We start from the raw sequence: 24,513 nt of genomic DNA on the forward strand, positions 1-24,513 counted from the left end.
TAAGCACAATATTCTTATGGTCATCTACAAGCTATGAACATCTACCATCTTACCATTTGGTAATACCATACTGCATTTTGTCAGAAATACTATATGGAGTGACAAGGAAAGGGTTAAACTCCACCTGCCTCCACCTCTCACACAGCACATTGCAGCCATGACAGGCTGTCCGGTCATTGTGTACTGAGGACTTAGTGGGATGTCATGGCCCGAATACCTACTGGGTTATGCTGGTCTAGGCATCTTACAGACCCTCTCCAGCCTTATAAGGGCTGCCAGAGTGGTGGGGGAAAACAGATGCACCTGTCAATAGAGGGAAGGAAACAGGAGGAGGGAGGACTGCATAGAGGTGACAAGTTTAAAGGAAACGCTGCGTTTATTTACCTGCCAAAGTCAGTTGGACAGCTAAATTGCCTCGCCTGGTTACTCAGGTCGGTTTCAAGCGCAAACACCACACTGTGTGAATGCTGCTGAGCCATTTCCCATCTCTGAAACATGCATTTAACAAGCATATCATACATTTCCTCTGTTGAGAGGAGCAACACATGTATTTGCTTTGCATGCAGTGAGAATATATAGGGGAAAAGCACAATCAGTCAATGACTGTGACAACTGTCTTGAACCAATCACAGATGGATACGCAACTATCCAACCCGTGTGCTAAGCAGGAGGCCTATTGGGCAATGCTACAGAGAGCTAATGAATCTCTCCAGGAGGACTTACCCGCTGGGCTGGAGCCCACACCACTTGGCACTGAAAGGTCTGTGGTATCCAGCATGCCACCTAATGAGATGCACAGAGTGATATGATTAACCATCTGCATCGTTCTGCAAGCTAGCAGAGCATGTGATGGAGATGCCAGCCCAGACATGAAAATGTCATGTAGACCTATCTTCACAGCACACAAAAGGGAAGCATGTATTTCCACCAGTGTCCTCGTGGTGGTGAAACACGCAGACTTTGTGCATCATGGTGTTTGTTATGTTCATAAAGTTGGAGATCGCGAACGCAGCATTCCACTATAAGGACGCACAACCGACATGCACTCAATTATTTTCATGGAAATCAGGTATTTATTGGAGCCTCTTTTAACAGTCGTATGATCACTCTGCCAAGCAGATGCTTTCAAGAAATACACCTGAATCAAAACACAGAAAGATTATTAAGCAACATAGACCTGCACATTTTCTTTTTTTCACTTTTGAAATAAGTTGATCCAATGTGAATCAGAGAAAAAGAAAAAGATGCAAAAGAGACTTTGCAGCGAGTAACCCCAAAAAAGGAGATATTGTGGTAAACACCCATCAAGTAAACCCCTCACATATAGTACTTCAGTTAGTCAAATTGGGATATGTGGTTAAACTTGAATGAGACATTTCACACCTTACTTCTATTGTCACATGCAGTGAAGCTGAATCTTGCAAATGCTATCTCAACAGATTGAGTCACACCCGGTCGTACAAGCAGTAGTGTAGAATGACTTCATTTTTCCACGATGCTGATACAAAACAAAAGGGGTGGTGATCATTTCAGATCAGAGGATGTGTAAAGAAAATACCAAACAAACACCAGTGTTAGTTTTGGGGGGAAGAAAAGATGTAGTACACTTTGTATCTACAAAAAATCACAAGACCAAGATTCGTTACCTTTGGAGAAGTTAGTAATTATATATTTATCACTGGAGACAGGTTAACTGTTTACCGCTGCATCTAGTTTTTATGCTAAGCTAGGCTAATGACCTCCTGGTTGACCACCATCAGTTTTCACCAGGATTACCAGAAATAAAATATTTACAGTATGCAATAAGAATGATTTTAAATATGCTTCAATTCAAACAAAACAAAGGGTTTCTAATAAACCCTGCACTGAGTGGTCTAGATCATCCTCAGTACACAACTTTGACCATATGACTATGGTTGTTGCCACTAACCTGCGCTGCCTGCACTGGTGGGCCTCTGAGGGCCTCCACTTGAGCCCACATTCCTGTGCAGAGATGCCTGTGGAGGGGACAGCATCCCACTGTCACTGAGGGAGGCTGTGGCTGCTGCCAGGGCCTGGCTACCAAGAGTCCCTCCAGGCTGGTACATGGCATTAGGATTGGATACAGGCACTGCCACGTGCATGGAGAAGTTCTGCTGAGGCAATGCTGTGGGCTACAAGAGAGAGACAAACACACAGACATTTAAACACAAGGATTTGCTTTCATAAAAATCACAAATCAATCAGGCAGACCACACTAAATAACTGCAAAAAAAACAAGACATACGGTGCATTTTAAACTTGGTAGTTGCTTTATAACGAGACATTTCTGCCAGACATCTGAGGGTTATTGAGTGACACCATATAACCGTCAAAAATATTTATTCTCATGAACATCATACATACATGATACACACAAATCTTCAGTGCTACCGCAACACACAGAAAACACAGAAAACACAAAATCCAAAAACATGCATTCAAAGGTGATCACTTTGGCATTGCAGCAGTCAGCACTCCACACATACTTCTGCCTTTTGAAACACCACTGTGCAATGTGTTTCTCGGCACAGCAGAGAGAGGTTGCGGGGATTCACAGCTACAAGAATCGTGACTCACTTGCATTTACCTACAAAGTGCTGACTGTGCAAAGCGTAAGTGAGAATGACAGGTGGCAGTGAGAACGTTTCATCATAGCATTATCCAGTGAGCCAGTCGGGTGTTATCATTAGTTTGTTAATGGCAAAGTGATGCTCTTCATGTCAGGAACATAGAGAAAACGACTGCTTAGTAAGCACTATGTTCTCGCATAATTCTAATATTGTCACGCATGATAAGATCACAAAAGATTTGTGGTATTTTAGAGGGTGAGCCAGTGTGGCACTTGATGAAGGAGAGGGAAGATGCTAAATGATAGTGTAGTGTTAGTGTGATCTGGGAACGCTTCACTGCTGGAACTGTTCAGGATATACTTATTTTATACTAGACTGCATTGAGAGCGAGGTCATAGAAAGATCTGAAAGGAGAACTTGTAAACATTGTATAATCAAGGAACTGTAAATATACGTCTTTTTTTTGTTTATTTATGTTTTACATTATGTGATGAAAAATAAATTAAATTAAATCCTAGAACGTGCTTTTCTTTATGATAAACATCTGTGAGTATTTACTGTACATTCCTGATGTGTTCAAATAGCAACTGCTGTTTGATTTATGATAACATGACCATGATACTATGGGTGTAATCTTTCCAGCAGAAGCATGCAACATTTCACCTGTTCACATGAAATGTGATCTTATCAGGGTGTGCCAAAATATCAGTTGCTGAACAAATCAACATAAAGAAACAAATGCACACCCAGTGAAGGGGGCATTAATCTTAAGCTAGAGTAGTTCTGAAAGAAGTTGACAGAGGTTCTGGGGGGCGGGGTAACAAAAAGAGGAAAAAGTTAAATGAAAAAAGAGTGAAAATCCTTTGTGCCACAAAGCCAAGCAAAGACGTTGCATTTACAGTACTTACGATTTTATGATTTCTCATCATATTATCAAACTCCTCATTAATTTTTTTATACTTTTCTTCTGTGTGAGGAGTGAGGACATATGAGGCATCGGGGTCCGGGCTATCACAACCTCTGTGTTCTTTCTTGTTTAGCGCCTGTAGTGAACATCAACATAAAGACAGGAATCAACACAAAACAGCAGGGGACAAAGGAAGTACTTACACCACAGCGCTTGTACATTAAATCACTCTCTTCGCTTAGTTTGCCGAAATGGTCGTCCATGAGGGGGCTGTGCCCAAAACAGTCATCAGGATCAGGACTAGCACAGTCATTATGGCCTTTGTTTCTCAATTTCTGAAATGAAATTGCACAGTTGAAAAGAAACAGTATACAAGATGTGGCTCTGTGTTTTTGCTGTTTTTTTTGTACCTAATACATACATGTCTACAAGAAAAATATAAGACAAACATGTACAAATATCAGCTTCTACTGAATGTTTCTCCTTCTTTCATTGCAGTACAACATGAACTACACCGATGCTAGGCTAAACTGTAGTTCAATACAAGGCTCTGTACCAAGGGGAAACTGAAATGTCACTCTATATCCTTTCACCCTTCAGAAGTGTTCACAGAAACAAAATATTGTCCTCCTCCCTTTTCCTCTCTTTCTCTCTCCTTCTCGACAAACCCTCCCCTCCCTGTATTCATCCCTTTCAGTTCTTCCCTTGCTGCAAGTGTGTGTTTGCATTTTTTTATTATATTTCAGTTATCCAAGGCCACCCTGCTGGAAAAAAAAAAACCCTGCATAAGAAGATCCTGCTGCAGAGCACTTTAAGACTGCCCCAATCTGTAATTCAGTATGGTTGTCACTCATGGGATCTTATCAAAGTTAATGCATGTGGGGAATAAAATGGATTATCAAATGTGGTCAAAGATGCCTATTTTAGCATAAAATTGAGCAATTATTGTAAAAGCAAAGCACTCTTATGTACACAGGACAGTGTGTTGTAGTGTTATAAAGAGCCTATTCTAACTTCAGGGGGAAAAAACATACAGCTCAACAAATAAATGCAACGCTGTGCTCTTTTGCTCACTTTCAGACAGGCTGTTCTCTGCTCCTCATTACAGCTCTGAATAGCAGTGTTAACAAGACTTGCTGACAGCATGTGACAGCTTGTGATATCAAGGCAGTGTACATCAAAACATGATTTATGTGTGGCTCTCAAGGTTCCTCTATCAGGCTAGTGCAGGTCCACAGCAGCGCCCTGCCCTGTCTGTGGGCTGCCTCGGAGGCCTCGTGTCTACAGGAAGGTCGTTGACTCCTGTGGATGCATGGGTCAGAGAGTGAGGCAGAGGAGAGGAACCTACACACACTAATGAGACCTTACTCTGTTTCTGGTCTTCATCACCCAACAAAGTGGAAAATGTGTGTGCTCGAGAGGGAAACAGAAACTATACGAGTAGGTGTGTGTGTGGTGCATATGTGCAATGTCTGTGTGTTGTGTTGGGTGTGAGAGTGTCTGACTGTGTGTGTGTGGTAGGTGTGTATGTGTGGCAAGAAGGGGGGCTGTTTCTACAGCTGCTACATCCTCTGACAGTGATGTGACAGTACGTTTAGGTCTGTGCAGACAATGTGGCTAACCCAGTGCTGCTTACCACAACCTCAGTGTAAGTTACATTTCCTAAAACCTGTGCCATGGCATTATGAGACTCCTGCATAATATGATTGCTTGTTAAAACCAGATGAGCCCACTCCGCTCACTCCATCTCCATGCACATGCAATTTCTGAGGGATGTACTTTTTAGGGTACATGAACAATGTTAATCGACATTGCACAGGCAGAAATGTGATGCTGTGCACAACTGAGACAGAAATAAGGAAGTTCAGAAAAGCGCCCACATCTCTTCAAACATAACTGTCCGCAAGGCCCAGAGGAGAGCGAAAGACAGAGAAGTCCTCTGGATAATGAATGGCTAGTACTGTACCACAGATGCATTACTGTTTGGTGTGGTACAGAGCAGTGGCATTCTTCTCATTCTAAGAAAACGCCTTGCTGGTTCATTTCCTGTTTACTAAACGAACCCTCTTTAGTTAGGGTCCTGAAAGGCCTGTGTTTACTGGGGTTAAACTATGCACTTTCTCCACCAGTGAGCCAAAGATCTGATCTCAACCTGCAAATTTAAGCTCCAACCTGCTCATTATGGGAATATCTTGGTTGGACTGATTGGGCACGGCTGTGCGAGATGGGCAGGGCTGCTCTACTTTCACAACAAGCCTGGCCAGCCTTCAGTACGCCGCACCCACTGGCCCAGGCCATTTAGGGAGGGGTTGCAGCAGCAGCGGGAACCAGATATCAGTAGACAAGGGCAGGCAGCACTCAGATCTGTTCCATGACACATGTCATGAATTACTACAATGCATATTATGATTAAAAAGATGCACTGAAGGCGCTGTGTGCTCAAGAGTTAATCGTCTCTGTGGCGTTCTAATACATATAAAATTGAAGGCATGGCTGTAATTCTTTGTTAAATGACTTGGCATGTTTTTGGGTGTCCCACAGACGCTGCCCACAGCTCCCAGTAAATGGATCACTAAATCAGCACATGGCCAAACAGGTGTCCCTCTTCCAAACACCTGTCAAGACCTGGCTCCCCATGCTGACCAATCAGAGGCAGCCGCGCAGAGACATGGCCGTAGAAGGGACCACATGGAGCCCTGAAGGCCACCCGACCCCAGATCAACTTTACTCTTATATGTCAATGCTGCAGACTGCTCCAGACACTACAGTGTTTTGACCTAGAAAAAGGAAAATGTACTCGACGATCAGGATCCAAAAAAAAAAAAAAGGAAAAGATAACTCCTTTATGCGTTATGAATAGTTCAATAAAAGCAGCTTGAGAATGCATCTCAATTGTTGAATCAAGCTGTGTGGTTTGTACTTTGGAAAGTAAAGCTGGCTAGATGTGAATACAGCTGAGGTTGGGATTTTCAGTAGCATTTCTGATGAAAGATAGGGGCTTTTTGCAGGAGGGGGGCTGCAGCGAGTATAGACAAGGGAACTTGTGTAATCTATTCACAAGGCCCTGAGAGGCTCACAAAGATGAGTGGGAACAAGGCCAGCTGCTATTTTCTCACAGCAGTCCAAACCTGTATTGATAGAAATTTGGCTCTTCAAATAAAAATGTGACTCTGAGTGGCTGACGTCAAACCAACTGGGCACCATTGTCTGTGCGTGTATACATGTGTGTCCAGCAGTTTGTTTTCACGATACTTCTCTCAAAAAATGTTTTCAATTGTAAGAGGCCTTGAGGCTTCCTTATGCTGAAGAAAACATCTATCCGTCATCTCCACCTGAGCCCTGACGACCAACCTAGCTGTAACCATGGGGAACATTCAGCACAGTAATTGCCTCTCCAGGTTTGCAGTACATGTTCAGTACGTAAGGCTTTAGCGCAGTGAAAGGCATTTGAAATCAATGTACATTTTTTTTAAAGTAATTCTGCCCATTGAGTACTCTTAAGAGCTGCTATTAAAATAATATTATACAGACCTCATTTTACATCATTCTGCTTTTAAGCATTATATTCACATTTTTATTGCAAAATTGAAGCAAACACTATTCCACGGATTAAAAATAAAACTCAAACCATTGCATAAGCCACCTACATCACCTGTTTCTTGAGAAGTACTTTCAGTGAAAAGGGCCCAAGCAATTTAGTCTGCTGCTGTGAGTCTTGGAAAACAATTTCACTCTGATGCTCTCCCTCTCTTGTGTCAAGAGAGCTTTCTGCATTTAACTTATTCATGTACTGCACAGTACTGTACGTGAATAGAAGGCAGGGTGAAAGGAGAAAGATAGTGGTTCGGTATAAAAGCTGAACTTCAAAATTGTGGGGGAGATGGATGAAAGGAAGGCATGAAGAGGCTGTTTCTATAGACTCTTCCATTGTGCCTGAATCACAGTAGCTTTCACTTACAGTGGTTTTTCACTATTGGCAGAGCACCACCTGAATCTATGACTGGTGCACCACAGCGCCAGATTACAGGGTCCTCAACAGCAAGACAGTTTGTAGATTAATAGCAATACAGCCCGTAATTACACAAAATGTTCAAAAACTGTGAAATGCATGTGTTTATTCCATCTTTCTCTAAATCACACAGAGGGCGTATTTTAACCAGTCGTCATGCAGTGGCCTCCCTTTGCCTCATTTCAGACGGGTCTCCCAGCCTCTCGCCCTGCAGTGCTGTGAATTAGCCCTTGTGCCCACCGCTACACTAAGCAAGGTAGCGTGCTAATCTTCATGACATCACCATTGTGTCCAGGCCGTTCCATCTAATGTGCTTATCAAAGGGCTTCTTTGAGTGTGAACGCGCTAGGAAATCAGCATGGGGAGGCGGCTGATAGGAGGGCTTTTATCTGCTGAGGAATATTTCTGCTTTTATATAACATCTTAAGAGACTTTTACTACCATCATGTTCGCTTTCCCCTGTGGTGCTGTAGTCTTCACTTGAGGGGAATAAAAGCCTCTTTTGGTTGGTCTTTAGGCACTGTATGTCATAGCCCGGTACTAGGTTACTGTAATGTCTTCTCTCTTCATTTCCCACCACATATTGTGAGCTGGGAGTGGGAGGGCTTTTAGATAAGGAGACCTCTGTAATTCCCAGACATATCTTGTTTAATCTCATGACCATTACACATTACTGAGCGGACTGATATCAGGATATGAGGCTAGATTCATGTCCTTCCTTTGGCTCACTCCATTGTCTAGTTACTCAGTGGAACAGGAAGAGAAGCAGGAGGGGGCATGCTCTCTCGTCTACATTTTATTTTGATATTGTTGTCTTGTAGCCGTTAGAAAAACAATATACATAGTGAGATTCAATCCCACCTGACACCACAACAACAATGGACAGAGCACAATGAGCTGTGAGCTCAGACTAGTACCTATTAATCCAAAGTGAGTCACTGTATTGTGACTAAAACTAAACATATTCTATATTGTATACGATAAATGATTACCTGCATTTGACTGGCTAGATTTCCAATTAAATATAGCCCATCTATTTTACAGAATAAGAGGCAATTGCTTGTGAAGTGAGCAGTCCCTTCAGAGCTTTCTGCTCTGAGACTGTGGTGAATGACTGATGTGACAAAGCTATTAGCCGCCACAGTCAGAAAGAACAGTCTCAATCAGCGGACTGCATATTTTCAGTATAGACAAGAGGGAATTAAACTACAAATTGAGGATAAAGGCAAACCAATGTCATTATTATCTACAGATTAAGAAGAATTAGATCACAGACTGTTCCCACTTTACATAAAGAAAAGAAAAACTGATCAGAAGGAATTACAATCCAGGCAAAAATATCAACGTACAGGCTGAAAATCTTTCTAACCATTTTTACTCCCTGTCTCTCTTTGTCGCTCTCTCTCTCTTTTTCTCTGGTCATTGAGTGGATCATTAGCTGTCAGGGCCCTTGAAACCATACCCCCAACCCTGAACTCCCATTCCTGCTCGCCTCTAAAATATTCATAAGGACAATTAGGAGTTCCGATAAGGCGAGTACGGAGGGCTGGGGGGCGTGCGGCAGAGAGGGCAGGATGTGCCAGCAGGACGTCTGTTCTGCAACACTCTATACCCAGACCACAGACCTGTCCTCATCAATCTGAGACACAGCAGCCTCCCTCTTTGCCCCCAGTCAGGCCAGGCAGCCAGGGGAAGGTGGCACTGTGCCAGCTAACCCCCAGTACCCCTCTCTCCCCACACCCACCCCATCCCAGCAGGCTTTGCTCTGTCCTCGCCCCTGGGCAGGAGGGGTTGGCCGCACAGCACGCACAGAGGGAGGAGGGGGGCACAAGGGCAAGCTGATTGTTGCACAAGCTAACTCACAAAAACGGCTGTGCACGAAAGCAAGGTGTCATGTCAGCCGCTCAAGCTGCAAGGTCATTGAAGAACGCAGAGGGTGGACTCATGGCTTGTGGTTCGAATGATCTTTAACATAACTAGTATCACTGTTGCTCTGCAACTAGATCAAACCAAATTAGGTCAGCATAATGTCTGACCTATTTCATGTGGTTCAAGCCACAGTTATGACAGGTATGTGGTTCGAGTTCAGTTTGAGCAGCTATACATGCTACATTACGTTACATGCCTCCCTCCCTACGTACCTACACATTACTACTGCAGAAAACGTACTTTTCCTAACAGTAATGAGTTACATCCTACAATTCTGCTAAATCACTCGGGTTTATCACAATATAGCAATATATAATATAAGCACACATTACTTGCAGGAATAATCTAAAAAAGAAAAAAGAAAATATTAATTGGACAGCAAAGAGAATAATCATGTTTAATTTATGTAAAAGTAAATAAATAAAGGAATGCCAACACAAAACTACTACTACTACAAGTACTTGCTTTACTATTGATTTGTTTTTTTTTTCTGTTAGTGTGACTAATAGTAGACAAGTGATGTGTCAGACATCATTCATTTCTGTGGAAGCTGATGCGTAAAGAAGAAAAAGGAGAAAAAGGTAAAAGCATAAATCAGTCCGAATGCAGTGTCTTCTTTAATCTGTGTTAGTAGTTTGTCAAACACACTTCAACGTCAACTAAGCACTGGTAACAAGAAATTCTGCAGAAGTTCCACAAACATCTGTTTAAATAAGAAACCAGCAATATTTACGGAACAGTAACAGAAATATTTGTAATTCCGTTGGAAATAATTCTCATCCATCTTTTTCTGTTTGCTGAATAAACTTCAATGTGTATGTTCCACATTTTTACAAAGAACACATCTTATTTTAGACCCTGAAGTATTAACTTGTTAGTGTAGATGGAAACCAGTGTTTAGAAGACGGCACCATGGCTTGTGGTCTTTTGTTGTTGTGTCTTCTTTCATTATAAGCTCTGAGAGACCCTCGATTTGAAATGGGACATATGCAGCGAAGTTGAGAGGGTGGAAAAAAGCTCTGACGTCAATGAAGTACGACATGTGCTAAAAGCAAAAATCTCTTAGCAGTAACCTGGTAACAGGCATTACACACAGGAGAGCAGAGACATAATAAAACAATGAGATGAAATACATGATGGGTTTAAAACCAGCACATGATAATGGAGCGAAGCCATTCAGAAATCCAAAGAAAAGCTGTTGTATAACCCTAAAGGACAAAATCCCTCATAAAGAGCTGCAATACTGCTTATTATGGCGAGTTTAATTCTACAGTAATAATCAAACTACATTTTCACAATTTGAACATCAAAGGCAATTACTCTGCCATCAGGTAACAATTAGAGTCTATCTGTTCCATGGCAGAGGACACATATAACAGAGCAGTGTATGATATACTCACATGAACATTACCACAACTGATTCATTACACTGAGAAAACTACAAAAGAGGACTGGTGACCCTTTTTCACTAAAAGCCCAGAGGAAAAGGAGTCCTTGTCCTATAAAAAGGGGCACTTTGAAACCCAGCATGTTGCTTGCAACAGAACCATTAATACTGTTTCACTCACTGTGGCAAGAGAAGACTTTTCAGACAACTCTCACCAGACTACTCCATAAGCGATAATAATGTTAAGATGCAATGCTATATGCCAAGAGGAGAGTAATGGCAATTAAAATGGACTGCAGAACTTACCACGTTTATAAAGAGGCTGTAATGTAAAGTATTATCACATTGTCATTAATAATGCATAAAAATCAGCACACAAGCATTGAATGTATTGTTAAATTCAATAAACAGCAAACAACTTATTTTAGGTTTTATCTCGTTATTTATTAACAGAGGCTACAATTGTGTCTGTTTTCAGTATAACATTTGTGAGTTATTTATTTTTAACTTGTCCTACTGCACTACTCTGAAAATAGATGCTGGCACTGTGTGAACAGCCAGTGTGTTTGTTTTGACCCAAAGGGCCCAAAGGTTAAATGTCTGCTCTCAGGTATACAAAACACTCATCATCTTCACAACTCAGTGTGTTTATATGAGTCCTAAATGAAGAGGCGGTAATAGGATTTCAGAAAAACAAATTAATGGCTGCCCAAGCTGTTACTTTAACGTCCCCTCCAGAGACAACAGATTGACTGACAGGGTTAGTATTTAAAGGAGGAGGATATTTTAAAAAAAAACTACAAGGCAATACTATAGAGAATATATACATATCCTTGTTGTTGGTGTTTTAAGTTCCATAAAAGTAATTATACTTATATATGACAGTATATATGGTATTACTTTACGAAAATCTACTGTACCATGTGTGACCTACAGTCAAAATGAAAATAAAAAAAATAATTTCAATATCACTCCAATAAAACATAGAAGACCAAAAGTGCACATACTTTTTTCCCCTGTAATATTAAAAATGGGCTGGCAGAAAATTTCACATATATTGAAAAGCCCAGAAAAATCAACATCAACCCAATAAGTCTATGTCAATAGCAATGACATTTGATTTAGCTTAAAAGGGATTTCTCATCATTTCTCATCTGCTGTGAGCTCTATGGTGAAATACCAAATAGGAGAATGGTAATATGATGATGGTGCGGTGGGAAGAAGGAGAAAGAGAAAGAAGAAGAAAGATAATAGCAAAGAGCTGGAGGGGGATAATAAGTATAATTGAGACTTGAGAATTTTTTGACGATGAGTTATTGAACATATATATTTAATTAATGAAAACCTTTGAATTGGCTAAATCTGTCTTAAAAAGCCTACTTGCACCTACACTATCAGGCACCAACCACAGTAAAGAACACATTTGTTTTTACATTTTAAATTTAGTAAAAAAAAGAAAAAATCTAAGATTTTCAATTTGTATTTGATTGAAACCTAAAAAAAAAAAATGCTCTGAATTCAGATTTTGTTGTTACATTTAGACTGCTGTTCTCTTTTCGGAGCCACTGTAAATAGACCGGCAAATGATAGATAATGATGTAGATAATTACATACAAAGAATGAGCAATTCAACCAGTCAGACAATAAGACATCATGGATATTTCCAACTAAAATAATGACTTGTCACAAGTGTAATCTACCCCAGATGCAAAATGTTTAATTAACTTGTTACTCTATGTTTCTAGAAATGGCATCTCACTGAGAGAAAGAAGAAATAAAACACTGAGAACACAAGCATGTTTCTGTGAAGACCTTAAACACTAACCAAAAACTGAAAGATTAAGACTTGGCTTGTTTGAGCACAAGGTTAGAAAAGGGGGGTAAAAATATAATTGTCTATTAAGGTTTAAATACTCAATGTAACTCATTTATTAGACTTTTTGTCAAATACATGAATTTTTTCATGTGTTCTTCTGTGTCCACTGCTGACTAGAGCAATGTATGAGATTTACAGCAATAAGTCAGAAGACAAGAGAAGAAGGATTAGAAAAAAACTAAACTCAGATGATGTACTTCTCTAAACAACAACAAATGAACCCTATTTTATAGACATAGAGACAGACTGAGCAGCAACCTTTGATGGTACTCATGAGCATCCACGCGATGGAAGGTGGCCCAAACCACAGGTATTGAGCTTGGTCTTTTCAAAGAAAAATACTCTGTTGTAAGGGAAGTGATGCCGTTTCTGTTTCTGTTAACAACAACATCAGTTTGTTCAGAATAAACCCAGACATCTGAAAATATAAATAGAAGCACAAAAACATGATTGTCTGCTCGTAATAATCCACAGCTCTAACCCAACAATGACCATATGAACCTGGTACTTATCCAGCCAGTATTATGGAAATCCATTCAAGAGATCAAATGTGAACACTAAATTTTGGAATAAAAACTGTATCAACTCTCCACAACTGTGAAAATGTCAATATAAATGATATACAGTACATCATATGCTAGTGTACTATAATTTGTAGTTTGTAATACGCTTTAATTATTCACCAATATAACGTTGCTATAAAGTACTAAAGTGCATTTATCCCACCTCACATTACTGCTAACTATTTTCCAAATCATACTGTCGCGTTTTAGTTTTATAAACTTCCAGTAATTTCAATTTGATGTGATAACCAATGCAGAGAGATTTGATACTGATAAAGATCATTTGTGAATAACATGACTACGCTGACGTTTATCAGTTGCATCGCTTTGTGGTAATGTCGTTTCAAGAACAGAAAAACAGAACAGAACTTGAGAAGTGTGTCATTTATTACTTGAATACCTTTAAGATCACATTGTATTTTCTGTTTGTTATAACCATATTTTCTTCTAATTACTACTGATTAAAAACACTTAATAAAAAAAATAGATTTAATATCATATATATTGGCTATGCATCTCTCTCTACTGTTCCTATAGTGTTGTCTGTCTGGTATACCTTGAAGATCAGAGGGGCCCCATGACCTTTGTTTTAAATAAATTATCATGTATAATATATATATATATATATACTCTATAATTAATTTAACATAAATGAAACATGTTTGGAGAATGCATTTGGAGTAGATCTGTGTCCTGGTTTTGAATTATAAGACAGTTTGTCCACTGGGATAAACTACTGCAAAGATCGAATGAAAGCACAGTTCTGGTGCACAGATGTGTTCAGGCAGAGAAAGTTTTTTTTTTTTTTTTTGCAAATCTTATCATGTATTTTCTAAATTATTAGTCGTTTTCCAGTATAACTCTGGATACTAACTTTAATTTATCTGGAATAATTTATTTTCTTGGCAGTGAACCAGGAATCTTTTCTCTGTGACAGTAATGCCGAAACTGGAGAGAACATATAATGAGAGAAGCTTTCTCATCATATGAGAAAAATATCATAAGCTTACAGTTGAGTATCTATAAAAAAATGTACCTTATTATATTATATTATATATTAATACTAAGATTGGGTACACCACAAGGTGTAACCAAGCAAAATCAGCCATTAGACATAATTTGTATGTAATTTTTAACATCACATGCCTTATCAGTGGTAATACATGAAATGTAATGTGAACGATACAAATGGGCTTATAAATGCTATATCACTGGTAATGTATGGTTCATTAAGAATGGAGTGCAAACAAACAGTTCTACAGCCATTACGCAAGTGCTTTGACTGTGGTCAACTTAAAATTAATTGAGGAAGTTAAATATTTTCTCATGTAACCATTTGTATTTTCTACTGGTTAATTTAAATACTCAAATTAGTTTTGTTTTTATTACTTTTATATTATAATTATCATACAGAAGACCTGCTATTTCTTTATTTATCATGTGTTTGTATTCATTTGTGTTTTTTTAATGATCAATTTGTTTAACAAGCTATATCCTAGCTACTGTAATAAAAGTGCTAAGAGAACACAATAGTAGTCCTGTGGGCCAGCCAGAGCTTCATGTGACCATCCTCTTATGTTTTTTGTGTCACGATTATAAATACACACTCAGAACAATCTGCCTCCGCTACTCTCACCAGTGTGCTATGATATTCAAGGATTTGTGCTTACTGTTAAAACAAATACAAACAAGCTGCGCGCCACAATATCCTCGACAGACTTCAGAGTTGAAAGAGTACTGATCTACTAAATATTTGCATGGCTGAAGCTCATTTCTCGCAGGAATATTTGATCAGAAAATCTGCTGACGAAGAAATCAGACGCAGATTTAAAATGCAAATTGTGTTTTTGCTCATGTGAAGATGATGTATCACAATAGGAATGCCAACACAAAAACAAATCAGGCAAAAAGGGAAGTTATGATTATACACTGAAAACCATGAAACATGTTAAAGATTAACTTTGTTAACCAGTTAGTTGCGGTAATTTATGTATTCTTTGTTTTAAACTGAGGAATATGACCCTCTGATCTTGATCTTTCTAAAAGTTTTTAAAAAAATAACAGCTTTCTCAGTTAAATGTGTTCAAGTGAGCTCTCTATGAGTAAAATGAAGTTCCATTATTCTTTTAGTCTAATCAAATAAAGAATCTGATTTATTAAATGAAGCGTTTGGACAGTTTTCTGTTATTTATTTTTTTCTCATGCTCTTTCATCTTTCTTCCTACCCCCCACAACACCTACTCCGCCCCCATCCGTTCCCCAGATTCCATTTCCAGTGAGCCACCAGCAGGAGGATAATTGATCAATCATGCTAATTGAAGAGTCTGGACAGCTAGCCCACCATAGCAGATGTGCCAATTTGCATTCATTAAGATAGAAATGAGTCTTAATCACTGCTCAGCCTTTGATTGACAACATAAACATCCCCTGTTTGAAAAACTCCTGGTGCCCATTCAGCCCAAAGCACTGTAAGGGCTTCATTCCAGAAGTGGTAATAAAATGGATGTTTCTTTGAGCTGTAAGTCGCTGAAAATGCACTTTAGCAAAGCACAGCAGCTTAATGCATTGTCTCCCTCGTTAAAAAAAAAGAAAAGAAGAAAAGATATAGAACATGGGACATGATGACAAATTGAACCCTTAGTTGTGATCGCAGAAATAGCTTTTGTCGCTGTAAACTTTGCAAATGGCAATCGTGAAGTTCACAAACAAATCATAAAATAGGTGTGATTCAGATGAAGATATAAGGGTTGACATTCAGTAATGGTCAAAATTTGCATATCTTATTGAATGATTAATACAAGTCCATTATAACAACAGCCGATAGAGATCGTGAAATAAAACCTAATGGAAATGACCTGATAATTTTATGCTCATTTCCTCACACTGTAGTGGTCTTGTGAGAGGGGGGCGTTCCTTCATAAATAGAGAATGAATTGTCTGTTTTTCCCCAGTCACATTAACAATGGCCGCCCCTCTTTATTATGAGGAAGATAAGGAGAATTTCCCTATGAATGATCTCGGGTTGTTTACTCTCACAAATCATCAGGGCAAAAGACATTTTAAAAAGAAGAGCAGTGAAAAGTCAGTGCTTTGCATATGGCACAGGCCTGTTATTTGCAATTATAGGGGAGAAGTATTTGACTAAAATTGCATTTTCAAATTGGGTTAAAGCCTATTCACAAACCTGATTTTATAGGATTACAATTAAGTGTTGACTTAATGCTGATTCTGTGTGCCGGCAAACCTGATTAATCCTGGTATATAACATATTCCTCAATTTGTATTGAATTGCTCAAAGAGAGGACAGATAAATGCCAAATGAAGCCTGTGAAGTTACTATCTGATTTTAAGGCTTCTTCTGGACACACAGTGATCTTTGTGTGTGCTGGAGAACGGTGTGAGGTTATAGTGGAGCATGAGCAAAATTTCATTAGCTCTACCAGCGGAGAGGGGAGGAAGAGTAAATATTATTAGATTAATCTAATGACTAACAGCAGCATTTTCATTTGTGGTATAAACAGAATTCAATATGAAGCACAATAGGAACAACACCATAAAACCTTCAGTCATGAATACTGTGCTCGCTTCACAATAACACAACCATATTAAATAGCACATTTATTATGCGTGTTACTCTTCTGTGTTACAAAAGGATACAGATACAGCAAATGTAGCAAATTTTGTTTTTCTTTCACATACCAGGCGGACAAGAGCGCTGCTGTTCCACATGATTTTGTAGAAAACAGAATATTGTTTAGAAATGAAGAAGGTTTTGTGTGACGCTCACAGGTGAATGCGTAAAAAGAGATTTCACACGACAGTTCACCTGTCGCCTGGAGTGCTGGTAAGGTTAAGACCATCAACACATGCAAACATGCACAAACACACGCACCAACACACACACATAAAACAAAAAACAGAGCCTACTGCTCTTTGGACTGCGCTTTGGACTGCGAGCCAAGTTTGAGACAAAGTCCATAGCCCTCCACTGGGTTATCAAACTGTGGTCCAGGCATGCATCCATCTGTGGAAAACATGGAGACTGTTCTCCCACACTGCACAGCTCAGCCTTTATCTACAGATGGTACTACTGAGCAGGAATGTGACCTTTGATTTAGTTCCTCTCACGGAACGAGCATCCCAATGAAAAGTGGGAGAGGGTTTTTCTGGCCTCCCAAACCGGACAAATGAGCACATGATTGTTTGCATGGCAAAGATTGGTTTAACACAATTTAAAAACTTAGATAAGTGTCCAGTGTTAAGTGTCCTCATGTGAGGCCCATTTTACTGAATAAATGGGGGGAGGAGTGGATTCTTCCCATCAATACAAATGCATCAGCTGCTTCATGTAGTACAAAGATCAGTCAGGAAAGCGGTTCCAATTAGATCTTAAAATATGATCAAATCATAGCTTTTTCAAGATCAATCAATTACCACCAACGACAGTTCTCTGGCCAAGTTTAGAGGGATTGTTTAGTGTTAGACTGGGTTGGTTACTTCTGCTCTGCTTCTTCACTTCTGAACCTTGATCACGTAGCCAGCAGGCAGATGAGGATTTGTGCATATCTGCAAAGATGCTGGCAAAGTGAGCGGGGACAACAGTGGCTTGTTCTCGCCTTTTGTGCAGCGGGGCAGCTTCCTTGAGAGTAGCCAGAAGGGCTAAGTGGGAAAACTGCATGGGACCACCGGTGCTACACTATGCACAATGTACACTCCAATTACACCATGCTGTCAACATAAACACATATTGCCTCAGGTGAATAACCCCATGATGATTCTGAATATGGGCTGTTGTTGTGTTTGCTTGTTCGAAATGAGACCTCTTTCAGAGTCACGGGTGAAATACAAATTTGTGGTCACAGTTACGTAAGTGAGGAATGAATCCATGTATTTTTTATGCAGGTAAGCCCCTGCTCTGCTCTGAGGGCCCCTGATGGAGGAGTGACTGCATGAGTCTACTGGATGCCAGAGCACTCTTCTGCAGCTCTGCCAAGCAGGTAATTCACAAGCAGCAGCAGCATGAATAAAAGATAATGGGCCACAGCTGACTCCTTTATGCTGCATGTAATTTCACTAATTCCTCCAACTGAAAGTCTTTTCGAAAGCTGGGATTCTTGAATTCTTTCTCAATCTCGTCCATCTTACACCCTTAATGTCTCTTAATTGGGCCGCTGTAATAAAAAATGTTGTATGTTTTAGTGGGCAGGTGGTAGTTAAAAGTATTGCGACGCAGCAGTCTGCATTGTCTAATAAAAAAGTATCTTTGTGTAGAAGCAGCTAGCCTAAGTGTATTTTAAATAACAGCTATAAAACGAATGGGCAGCTTTATACTAGCAGTGTCATGATTTTATCAATAGACATTAACATACATTGTATATGCTTTTATTCAGTCAGAGCGAAGATACCAGCCTCTTAAAGCAGATCTTGAATAAGCCGAGAAACCACACGTGTGCCAATGAAAGATGCTTGGAACAGGATGTATCCCTAATCATTCTCATTTACTTTGGCTTTTACACTTCTGGCTGACAGTTTTGTATACTGGCATAACAAGTGGCTCGCTCTTCCGCTAGTTACTGGGCACGCAGGAGCTGCCAGGAAACCCAAGTGCTTGTTGAGTTTTATAGAGCGGTATGGAATGTACAAAACACTGTATTTTCACTGCAGCACAAGACAAGCTGATGGTCTGTGATGAGGAGTAGCCAGAGAACTGAGCCCTACAGGTATAGTATCTATGGGAAACAGAGTCAGCAATGGTGGTCAGCAGCTACTGTGTGCAAAGATAGGTTTTCCACGTCAGTTGATGGGCACAAAAGAAACTGAACTTATCAGGGAGTGCAGACCTCCTGCGCCCTATCTGAATGGTGACTAAAGGAAACTGTTACTTGTTCCTCACTCTTGTGTGTCTAAAACCCTTGGAGCATTTAAGCTTTTAAGCCTGCAGTCATCGCAGAATAAATATATTTTACAGGCTGAATATGGCACTGAAATAATTTATTTAGCGTAAATCTGATAATCTGAACATACGTTTTGCGTCACAAAATCATAAAGAAGAGATTACAGTGAAACACAAAGAAGTTTTTCCTCACAAAGTAAGAAAGCAACACTCACTCACCTCTACAATGTCCGAGTTGGTTCTGCTCTCATGGGGTTCATTGTACTCTGTGTATTTCAGCAACACTTTGTCCATGTCTGTGCTGGCATACTGGAACAGTTTGTTAGAGCTGTTGAAAATGATGAGGGCTATCTCACAGTCACATAGTACGCTCAGTTCATAGGCCTTTTTCATCAGGCCAAACTTCCTCTTTGTGAAGGTAACCTGAGGAACACACAGAAAACAAAACCACCCATTACAGAGGAAAACTGTTTCCCTAAATTAGAAAGAAGATCAAAGTCAAGTGAACAAAACTGAAATTTGTACATCTACATGCAATTTGGACAAGTACAAATGTTAATCTAGCTTTCCTTATTATAACAGAAGGCAGTTGTTTATTTTGCCAACTCCATGTTTATTGTACAACTGTCAGCGGTGGAAGGACCACAGTGTAAAAATATTCCATTACAATTAGAAATCTTGCTTTGGAGTAAAAGTACAAAAGTACCATGTGCAAACTAGTTATTTTAGGTGGAGCTTATTTTACCGATTTTAAATACTTGCAGCTATAGCATTGCATCACATTTTATAAACTCGTCATATGTTTGCATGTAAAATCTTAATCTGCAAAGTAACAAGCTGTCAGATAAATGTGGTGTCAAAAGTAGAATAAAAGTAGCATAAAATGGAAATACTCAAAGTACAGGTATCTAAAAATGTTACTTAAGCACAGTAATGGAGTAAATGTACTTCCAACGCTGATAATTGTGCTCTAAATAATATCGCAGAGCTGCTTTTTGCTGAAAATGTTTTTTTCAAAGTGTGTATAAAAAAGTAAGTAAAGTTCTGCTAAGTTTTAAAAGCTATGTGACTGGCGTGTACAATGTAGGCTAAGCCAGACAAATAACAGTATTAATAGTCTCATTATATTAAAACAATGTTACTGTAACCAAGGTGACAGATAATAAAATCATTCGTCTTTTAGGAATGATTGCAATGACATAGTGCATGTCTGAAATGTCTAGTTATCAAGACAGAGGTCAGGGTTAGAGGCACAAGTCAGTGAGCTGAGTCAGAGCTTTGGCAACAACAGGGGTCCATACATTACTGTAGCCCCTGACTCCATATACGGAAAGCTATCTCTGTAGTGCAGCATAAGCCTTGTAACATGAGCCCTCAGATGGGACTTCGGGTCATACATCACTCCAATGGTAACGCAACCCTCTCTGCAAAGTGACTTTATGTCCTGTATCTCTGCAGCTCTGTCTCTGTGGTCGCTTCAGACCTATACACACGTGTCATTATGTTACACCACCTCTTTACAGTATGCTACAGTCATTTCTCAAGCTCAAAACATCACTCACATGGAGGGAGGACAGAAATGCAGCTAATTTTTTTTCTCCTTTGGTTTTGTAATGGTTGTTTGTAGAAAATAGCCTTCAGATTTCTATATCTGAAATCACAGCTCCAGATTTGTTTTTCTTCATGGCATGCATCTTGTTAAATGTGCATTATACAACCGGGCTTGTGAATGTGCCACTAAAAGCTGTGCTTAGAGAAACAAAGAAGTGCATGTCTGTATTCTCCATCAGTTTCACTGACCTACTAAGAGAGGAGTTGAGCAGATGAGCTGGCTTTGTTCAACTTTAATTGGTCACAGCTTGCGGCTATACCCTCATTTTAACTGGTATAATGCAGTATAATCCTATGTGTTGCATAGTGTCTATGTAACCGCTGAGGCAGTGGGGTCACTCCAACTGTGATAAATGAATTTCAAATCTTCCACACTACAGGTAATTACACAGGACCATTATTCCCGCTGTAGACATGGAGGAGCCTGTCCTCGTGTCATTTTCTATTCAATGCGTCCATGTTAGGCGAGCTCATATGACAAACCAAATTCTAAAATGACATTTCTTGAAAAGACGAGGTTTAAATACAGGAGAAGCTGAATCAAATGACATGTTTCCTTGCAAAATCGCAGACACATAAAGCCTTTCGGTGAGTAACGCGGAGCAGAAAAAGCATTGCGTGGTTTTGTGTGTGTCTATCTGATGATTTTCTCGAGGTGCCTCACTGCATGGGGGCAGTCAAGAGGATATGATTTGACCATGGTCCCATTTCTACCCCTTTAGAGCACCTGCAGTTCTAACCAGCTGATACTAGTCTCCTCTGACTAAACACCAGGGCTGCCCACTCGCTCATTTCCCTGCTTGCATATTTATTTGTTTGTCTAACCAACTGGAAAGCAGGGGCTGTGATGTGGGAAAATGATTAACAAATTGTATGCTCTTTAGCAGATGAATGTGGCTGTTAAGCCATAGAGATGTCACCTTTCGGCAGGAAGCCCAGGATGAGACGCTGAGCGAGGACTTTGTTCCACCTGGATGCATGGCAGAGTGCTGAGTGCAGGGCTGCTGACCCAGGCACTGCTTCATTTCAACCTCAACAGCAGCACTGAGACTTGGTTCTTGCCCCAGCCCTAGACACAGTACCTCTACAAAACAGCCAGCCAGCTGCTGCACACACAGCCATTAAAGGTGACGACCGCATTACTCTTCTGCACTTATACTGTTACCTTTAAAATGAAATAAGGAGGGTATTTTGTACGATTTTGCCCTATTTTTATTCTTTTGTTTGGATATGTAAGAAGTCCAGCTTAATTTGATAAGTCCTGACACAAAACCGCTTTGAGCTTAAAGACCAGCATATACAAATATAACCTCCCTCCACCCCCATCTTCTCTGGGGTGACTGGTGAGACCGTGGAAAACCACAGACATCCTTGAGGTCAAGTGGGAGTTTCGCTGGCGAAGCTTTCCTATGGTTCACCAAGTCAGAGACACCCACAGAGACGCTCAGTGCGGTTTTAAAAATGTGAGTCGCTCCTATAGTAAGATGTGGTACACATGTAGTCTGCATCCATGACTAATTCATGTAATTCACAATGACAGGATTAGCCTCAGTATTGTAAAGCTGTGTTGTAACACCATACCAGTGCATCTTACAGCTGTTCTGAGAAATGAAATGTCAGGGGAAAGAAGAAGGAAGGCCAATTTTAAACTCCCAATAAGCTGGAGTGATTCCAACTTTCTCTGCTTTTGATAAGGTCATTATAACAGCTCACACAATACCAGACAGATCAGGGACTATACCAGCGTTTCATTTAGACTGTGCCAGGATGAAAACCCTGACCTTTTAAGAAGCTCTCACGGTGTCACGATGAGGTGGTAATTCTCAATTCACACTTTCTACAATTCCAACTTCTTCCAAAGTGCCCCTCCACTATTACCTGCTTCAACTGAACTTTAATTGAGCTTGTTTTTTTACACTTGAGTTATGAGTTATACGCGTGTTTCCTGTAAGATAACAATGCTCCATGATAGATGTGTCTGTAAAAAACATATTGGTCAATATCTGTGCTGCATCAGAGAAAAGCACGTTGTCTCCCTCTGAGAGGAAAAAAAAACAGATTTGCCTAAATAAAATTTTGAATTTGTTACTGAAACTGAAACCTGAGGGAAAATTACAGAAATTTCAGATAAACAGCAACACGCAAATTTGCCCTCTGGAGAATCTGGTTCTAGTTCCAGTTGCTTATACATGCTCTACAAAAGTGAACACTGTGCTTTAACTGCAATACTACTAAAGGTATATGATAGTTTGATCCTTTTTATCTTTTACAAGAGAGGCCCTGCCATAGAAAACTGTATGGCATATCACAACATATGCTACAACAAACCCTGACACACACACATCCACACAGAGTTGATGTGTCAATCATAAGGTCTATCAATGTCTGTCCTCAGGCAGAGGTGCCAAGATGACAAACAAGACATCTGGGACTCAGAGTGTGCAGCTGGGACTTGGGAATGGCAGGAGATGCTTGAGTCACTAACACCTTCGGAGGGGTGAGGAGCTAGCGGCCTTATTAGAACCTCATGTCACCTTTGACGGCCCCCACAGCAGACATGAGAGTGGGTTTGTGAGTCAGAGAGGTCTGGCACCAGCTGGCAGAGTGACCCAGGCCCTGTGGCTGCTGCCCTGGCTACACAGTGCCAGAGTGTGCAGGCCTGGGAGACAGGCCAGGGCCACCACGACTGTCTGCCTGCATCATCTCTCACTGGGAGAAAGGACAGCCTCAGGATCCCCATGTGGACAACTGAGGGTGCAAAGGCCTTGTCTACTGGGTGGGATTGACCTTGAAACCTACAGTAACTGTGAGTGATCCTGTTTAGTGGAGAGGCTGACATGCTAGTTAACAAAACATAAGTAGGTTTCCTAGAAATATCTCCAATCAGTCAACAAAAACAGGCCAGTTTAAGGACAACTGGCTTGTTCAACTTTATGAAAACACTTGCCATAAGTGTGCTGTGTTGATAAAAATTGCAAATAATTCTGCACCATCTAAAAGTGTGAGCATTTTAGTGATGCACAACAAGGTACACTCTTCCTCTAACACTCACCGTCACCCAAACTTCATGTTTTGCTGCTTCAGCGCAGTTTTATGGAAACTACATATCATCTTGAACAATGATAATATATGCGCTGGCTGTCGCATTTAGCAGTGTTCCTCTGTTCTGTCCATGGTCTATCAACAAGCTCTTTACCTGTCAAAAAAATAATGACGACCGCTCAGAACTTCAGGAATGGGTGAAGGCTGAAAAATGGGAGGTATGCGCTATGTTGCTCCCTGGAGAACAAGTGTGAGAGAGGGAGAGAGAGAGAGAGAGAGAGAGAGAGGAGAGAGAGAGAGAGAGAGCTGCACTCTGCCTACAGGCATCTGAAGTGCCAGAGCAAAATCCAAAATGAGCCACAGCAAGGGCAGGCAACCCTCCACCCAGCAGCAAAATCATCAAACTTTTAATGACTTGGGCAATTACCCCCAGTGAGCCTGCTTAATGGCATCCAGAGGACGTCACTAGACACCGCTCACTGGGCTACACCAGCCTCGTCTCTGCACTAACTTACAAGACTAATGTGTACCCCCCCTTTTTCCACCAAAATTCTTCCTGTACATCCACGCAATTCCTGACGAATGCTCTGAGAAGCAGGTGAAAGACCCTGAAAATACTTATTGAGTGCCACTGGTTCTGCTGATATTATTTTGTGTGATTCATGACTTCCAAACAGGCCAAATCAAAACACAACAGGCACTCAA

General features: G+C 40.3%; 1 protein-coding gene across 12 annotated transcripts in view; it reads right to left on the minus strand.

Annotated features, from left to right (window-relative positions):
• The window catches only part of mef2aa (myocyte enhancer factor 2aa), a 101,179-nt gene that overhangs the window by 11,828 nt on the left and 64,838 nt on the right, over window positions 1–24,513 (minus strand). For 3 of the 12 annotated variants that reach the window (XM_019262994.2, XM_019262997.2, XM_019262996.2), the window contains 5 exons: window positions 19,375–19,578; window positions 3,732–3,833; window positions 3,500–3,634; window positions 1,931–2,153; window positions 724–783 (listed from right to left, as the gene is read on the minus strand). In XM_019262994.2, the coding sequence (XP_019118539.1) occupies window positions 724–783; window positions 1,931–2,153; window positions 3,500–3,634; window positions 3,732–3,833; window positions 19,375–19,578 (724 nt within the window). Of the gene's footprint in view, window positions 1–723; window positions 784–1,930; window positions 2,154–3,499; window positions 3,635–3,701; window positions 3,834–19,374; window positions 19,579–24,513 lie in introns of all 12 variants that reach the window. The other 9 variants (XM_019263003.2, XM_019263000.2, XM_019263002.2 and 6 more) reach the window with 5 other exon arrangements.

This window comes from Larimichthys crocea, chromosome XXI, assembly GCF_000972845.2.
Source record: "Larimichthys crocea isolate SSNF chromosome XXI, L_crocea_2.0, whole genome shotgun sequence".
NCBI classification, from domain to species: domain Eukaryota; kingdom Metazoa; phylum Chordata; class Actinopteri; family Sciaenidae; genus Larimichthys; species Larimichthys crocea.